Here is a 6,139-nt window from a genome sequence, read left to right on the forward strand (position 1 = left end):
TTATTCAGACATCTGTAAGACAACATAGAAAGCATATCTGGGCTTAATAGGGTCACTTCCAACCTGTCTATAAACTCAAAAGTAGAAATTGAGGAGTCTTAATGTTATTTATATTTTTCACAGTTACAGTAAGCATATTGACACTTTTTAGCACAAGTAGAGCCAGGTAGCCTGCAAGCACAGAAAAAAGTCAGAATTGCAAATTTATATCTCACAATTCTGAGAAAAAAAAAGTCAGAATTGCAAATTTATATCTCACAATACTAAGAAAAAAAAAGTCAGAATTGCAAATTTATATCTCACAATTCTGAGAAAAAAGTCAGAATCGTGAGATAAAAAGTTGCAATAACCTTTTTTTTAATTTTTTTTATTCAGTGGCAGAAATATCTAACATCTTCCATATCTACCACATCGACTTTGAGGACAAACTGTTTACTAAATTACTATATTAACTGTTTAATATATCCCACCCACTAACAGATGCCATGATGAGGAGATAATCAGTGTTATTCACTTCACCTCTCAGTGCTCATAATGTTATGCCTAATGTAATGTAATGTAAACTGACTCGCTGTGCCACCTTGTCATATATCTCAAACGAAATACACTATATTGCCAAAAGTATTCGCTCACCTGCCTTGACTCGCATATGAACTTAAGTGACATCCCATTCCTAATCCATAGGGTTCAATATGACGTCGGTCCACCCTTTGCAGCTATAACAGCTTCAACTCTTCTGGGAAGGCTGTCCACAAGGTTTAGGAGTGTGTTTATGGGAATTTTTGACCATTCTTCCAGAAGTGCATTTGTGAGGTCACACACTGATGTTGGACGAGAAGGCCTGGCTCTCAGTCTCCGCTCTAATTCATCCCAAAGGTGTTCTATTGGGTTGAGGTCAGGACTCAGGCCAGTCAAGTTCATCCACACCAGACTCTGTCATCCATGTGTTTATGGACCTTGCTTTGGTCACTGGTGCACAGTTATGTTGGAAGAGGAAGGGGCCAGCTCCAAACTGTTCCCACAAAGTTGGGAGCATGGAATTGTCCAAAATGTCTTGGTATGCTGAAGCATTCAGAGTTCCTTTCACTGGAACTAAGGGGCCAAGCCCAGCTCCTGAAAAACAACCCCACACCATAATCCCCCCTCCACCAAACTTTACACTTGGCACAATGCAGTCAGACAAGTACCGTTCTCCTGGCAACCGCCAAACCCAGACTCATCCATCAGATTGCCAGATGGAGAAGCGCGATTCGTCACTCCAGAGAACGCGTCTCCACTGCTCTAGAGTCCAGTGGCGGCGTGCTTTACACCACTGCATCCGACGCTTTGCATTGCACTTGGTGATGTATGGCTTGGATGCAGCTGCTTGGCCATGGAAACCCATTCCCTGAAGCTCTCTGCGCACTGTTCTTGAGCTAATCTGAAGGCCACATGAAGTTTGGAGGTCTGTAGCGATTGACTCTGCAGAAAGTTGGCGACCTCTTCGCACTATGCGCCTCAGCATCCGCTGACCCCGCTCCATCAGTTTACGTGGTCTACCACTTCGTGGCTGAGTTGCTGTCGTTCCCAAACACTTCCACGTTCTTATAATACAGCTGACAGTTGACTGTGGAATATTTAGGAGCGAGGAAATTTCACGACTGGATTTGTTGCACAGGTGGCATCCTATCACAGTTCCACGCTGGAATTCACTGAGCTCCTGAGAGCGACCCATTCTTTCACAAATGTTTGTAAAAAAAGTCTGCATGCCTAGGTGCTTGATTTTATACACCCGTGGCCATGGAAGTGATTGGAACACCTGATTCTGATTATTTGGATGGGTGAGCGAATACTTTTGGCAATATAGTGTATTTTGAAACCTACAAATCACATTTAAGAAAAAATATGAAACACAAAAAGAGTAGTTCACTTAAATGCCTATTAAGGTCTCATGTGTTGTGTATAGTATTTCAAAGGTTAAATTATTTCTATGCCTATTTATTCATTATTATTTCAGATCATTTGTGTGTTTTAAAGAAGTCGCTTTCATACACAATCTATCTATCTATCTATCTATCTATCTATCTATCTATCTATCTATCTATCTATCTATCTATCTATCTATCTATCTATCTATCTATCTATCTATCTATCTGTCTGTCTGTCTTTTCTTACATACTATTTGCTTAATGACTTAATGACAAGTGGTTGGAAAGCCACTATAAACATTGTCGTCAGTCATATTTTATAATCCACCACTGAAAACGTGTCTCCACACAAGCACTTAGACAAACAGTTACCACATTGTACTTCTGTATGTCACTTTTAATTTGATTTGAACATCCTTCATTTGCCATCTCATGCAGAAATATCATTTCTGAGTTCACCAATATATTTCCGAAGGTATTTGATGTTTCTGAAGGGATTTGACGTGACACTTTACATTTAATGCTGTGCATTGTTGTTTCCTTTCACACTGGTTTCAGTATGTGTGTCAACCTGCCCTGACATATTGAGAAGCTTTTGTTGCTTTGAGAAGAGAAACGTTTCCCTTGCATAGTTTCAGCTTGATGAAGCAGTGCAGCAACCTCTTGGATCATTTCCAGTGATTACTCATGGCTTTTCACTTTTTCTCAACTATTTGTGAAACTATTACATACAGGATTACAGTCATGATTCAGAAATGGTTCATAACTTTTACTCATTAATATGCTTGAGCTAATTACTGCTATACTACACCCAAATCTAATCTTTACCTCAGTCATCAGCAGGAAACAAACCTCCTACCCATTATGTTTTCCCTATGTCCATGTAGGCTTCCTCTGGGTTCTCTGACTTCTTCCAAGACCAGGATAAAATGGTTACAGAAAAAAAATAAAATAAATAATAACGTATATATTCATATAAATAAATCAGAAGATACAGATATGCAGAATAGTGTAAGGCTGTGTGTTTAATTTTTTTTATATTTCATTTATTTTTTAGCTTCATTAATAGTTTGACATGCATGTATAAAAGAAGGAAGATCATTTTAAATTAGACTAAAGAGAGTCTGTGGCCTGTCGATGCAAGATCTTTGATTATGAGTCTTTGATGATGATGAGATGAATTTATGTGCAGTGAAAGAATATGAAATAAGATAGAAATCTTTTTCATCGGTTTTCTCATTCCTATCACTTCATGTCCATTGCCAGTTGAGTTGATTACTAGTTAAGATCAGGGTTATTCAGGGCCAGTATGACATTGTGAAGCATTTCTTTCTTAATGGTTATATACGCTGACATTCCCTGATTCTAGAGCATGTCATAAGGAAAGCTTTTTATCATGCTGGTGAACGCTGTGTGGTCAGAGTGCGCATCTTCTCTGACAGCTCCTGAGGGAAATACATTTGTCATTAAGAGTGATGATGTGTTATGCAGCACGACAGGTTGGGGGTAAACACAGATTAGCATGCTTATCACTGCAATTTATAATACCGTGTCCCCTTGGCCTACTTTTCTACCATAACATTATCATGGCTAGGAGAACTGGTAGATCTCAGACTTGTAGAAATTGCAAATCTGTGTGCATTTTTTTTAAAAATGTATGTGATGAAGAAAGTAGTAACCTAATGAGAAACTCTCTTTTTAAGTAAGAGATATCTAAAACAATAGTAAAATAAGAGTGTTTGCATTAATAGGATTATGAGCTTGCAGTGTTTATACAGATTACTTTATAACCCGGATTGAGAGAGAGCTGAAGGATTCTCTGTCCGTCTTCAGGGGAAAGAGAACTCACCGTAAGCGGCAGTAAGTGTTGACTTCATTACTAACTTTATGTAAAATTTTAGAAACTTCTGCTATTAGTTTTGCTTTGACCGTCGTGCATAGCATCGAATGCTGTTTGAAAACATGTGCATTTAATTTGTTTTCTCACAGAAGATGCCGGTTATCGATGTAGAGAACCTAACAGACTTGGATAAGGCTAAAATGGAAGTAGATCAGTTGAAAAAAGAGGTGAAACTGGAAAGGGAAAAGGTAAGTACTTTGTCGATACTTATCTATACTTGTTCACTAAGCTTATTCATATAGATATAAATAGGGATAGGTATAAAGAATAAATAATAGTTTAGTGGTAAATAAAAAGCATAGCAAATAACATTGGTTGTGAGTCAGCTTTCAGCAAACGATTCCATTCTAATGTACTGCTTATTAAAAAATAAAATGCTGAACTTGATGGCTGTTTTTAAAACCTTTTTAAAATAGTTTTTAAAAAGGTTTTTAAAATATTGTTAAGGCAATTTTGTCTGATTTGTTTTTATTATTACATAGTATTTTTTCATTAAGTCAAAATGATCATTTTTATTTTGGCAGGTGTCTAAATGTTGTGAAGAAGTCATGGAATACATTCAGAGTGGTATGGATGAAGATCCCCTGGTCAAAGGCATCCCAGAAGAAAAGAATCCATTCAAGGAAAAAGGTGGATGTGTCATTTGCTAATGTGGACAGAATAACTGCCCTATTCCTTTTACAATTTAGACTCTGGTACTGCACATGGACACCTGCTACTCTTTAATCTTAGCCAGAATCTTCTCTGCTGCCTGAAACAGAGAAAGAGAGTCGAGGATAGATACTAAAATTACTCTAAATGACTTGGATATGGACCCTCTCCCCATCCTCTTGTGTATTCCTCTTTGAAGTGTTGAAATAAAACAGAATACTTCTGTGCAGCAATTGTCAGTTTTGGCGCAAGGCATAATGGGTTGAATATCAAAATGTACAAAGGCTTTAGAAATATTTATTAAAAAACTTTTAAAGTCTTCTTTCCATGTCGTCACCTTTCCATGTCCATGTATCTGTGTGGTTGTGTGATGCATGAGAGTATACCTACCATATTATGGGGGAATTTCTAACTAGGATATTGTTTCATTTTTTTTTTTCTCTTATGTTTGCTTATACCACAGTGTCAAAAGGTGTTGGTTCATTTTCTCTCTGGCATAAGAGCCGGCTGTAATTTATATCACAGGTTTATATTAATATGCTCATTCCTTATTCTAATAGTTTCTACAGTAACAAGTATTTTCTACATAATATTGGTCTGAATAATAATAATAATAATAATAATAATAATAATGAGATTTTTCTAGGGAGACATTTATTGTATTTGTGTTATTACCATCAAGAAAGAGAATATTTGAGGTAAGCAGATCAATGGTTTATCTGATATATAGTTAACTGACGTATGTTATAGCGATAGCTAGACATTGAAAAGAACTATAAACTATTAAACAGCACATTATATACATTATGTACATTATAAAATAAAAATATTTATGCTAAGAAAAATGTTGTGGTTAAAAAAAGCTGTGGTATAAGATGATTAAAACATTTAATATAATCAACAGAAACCCACAAATCCTGTCACTGATTATTTTCCTATAACAGCACACCCCTTGAATGTTTTTTTTTTTTTTTTTTAATTATATATGTTAGTCCTTAATTTATTTTGGCCTGTCCCACAACTATTCAGCAAAGAAACTGGAATATATTGAATTTGCATAGAGCAAAACAGATAATTATACAGAGGGTCTGAAGATATTTATAGAATGGTGCACATTGAGTAGAGTAAAGAGAATAGCGGTAAAGTTTTATATTCGCATTTCCGGCTTCAATATCTGCTTAAATAAACCCGCAAATAAGATATCCTTAAATACATATATTTACTCTCTACATAGTCTTTAAGCTACACCATTTTTTTCCTGAGTAAGCGCAAGCAACGATTTAGGGATCATCGCAAAATGCAGCCTACCAACAAAAAGCGTAGAATGATATTGATTTTCCCTTTTGTTTAGCGTCTGAAGGATCAAACTACTAGAAATGCCAGACTAGTACTGCCTGATAAATTATTAATTTTTAACAAAAATAGCAACAGCAACTATTTTTTTGTTTTGTTTTTCATTTTAAACATCAATATACACACTGGAATGAATGATATAATATGAATGAAAAATATATATCTAAAACAATCAAAATGAGTTAATTGTCAGATGGGCCTATCCAAATGAACCATTTAAAAGTGTGTGTTTTTATTACTGCAAGAGAGTTACATGTTTATCATATTTATCTGCAAATTATACTAGAGTGAGTTATGTTTAGTGACGTAAAAGACACTTAAGAGGTTT

General features: G+C 35.8%; 1 protein-coding gene across 1 annotated transcript; it reads left to right on the forward strand.

Annotated features, from left to right (window-relative positions):
- The first annotated feature begins 3,899 nt into the window (after window positions 1–3,899).
- On the forward strand, window positions 3,900–4,502 carry gngt1 (guanine nucleotide binding protein (G protein), gamma transducing activity polypeptide 1). Its single transcript, XM_058378307.1, has 2 exons — window positions 3,900–3,995; window positions 4,332–4,502. Exons 1-2 carry the CDS (start codon window positions 3,900–3,902, stop codon window positions 4,455–4,457), a joined length of 222 nt encoding a protein of 73 aa, XP_058234290.1. The 3' UTR covers window positions 4,458–4,502.
- The last annotated feature ends 1,637 nt before the right edge of the window (window positions 4,503–6,139 follow it).

Source organism: Hemibagrus wyckioides, linkage group LG24, assembly GCF_019097595.1.
Source record: "Hemibagrus wyckioides isolate EC202008001 linkage group LG24, SWU_Hwy_1.0, whole genome shotgun sequence".
Classification (NCBI taxonomy): domain Eukaryota; kingdom Metazoa; phylum Chordata; class Actinopteri; order Siluriformes; family Bagridae; genus Hemibagrus; species Hemibagrus wyckioides.

Bases quoted from the DNA above. Each gene is read 5' to 3' on its own strand.
- gngt1 (XM_058378307.1), top strand. From the start codon at position 3,900: ATGCCGGTTATCGATGTAGAGAACCTAACAGACTTGGATAAGGCTAAA. The intron at 3,996-4,331 runs GTAAGTACTTTG...TTATTTTGGCAG, and splicing joins TGAAACTGGAAAGGGAAAAG to GTGTCTAAATGTTGTGAAGA.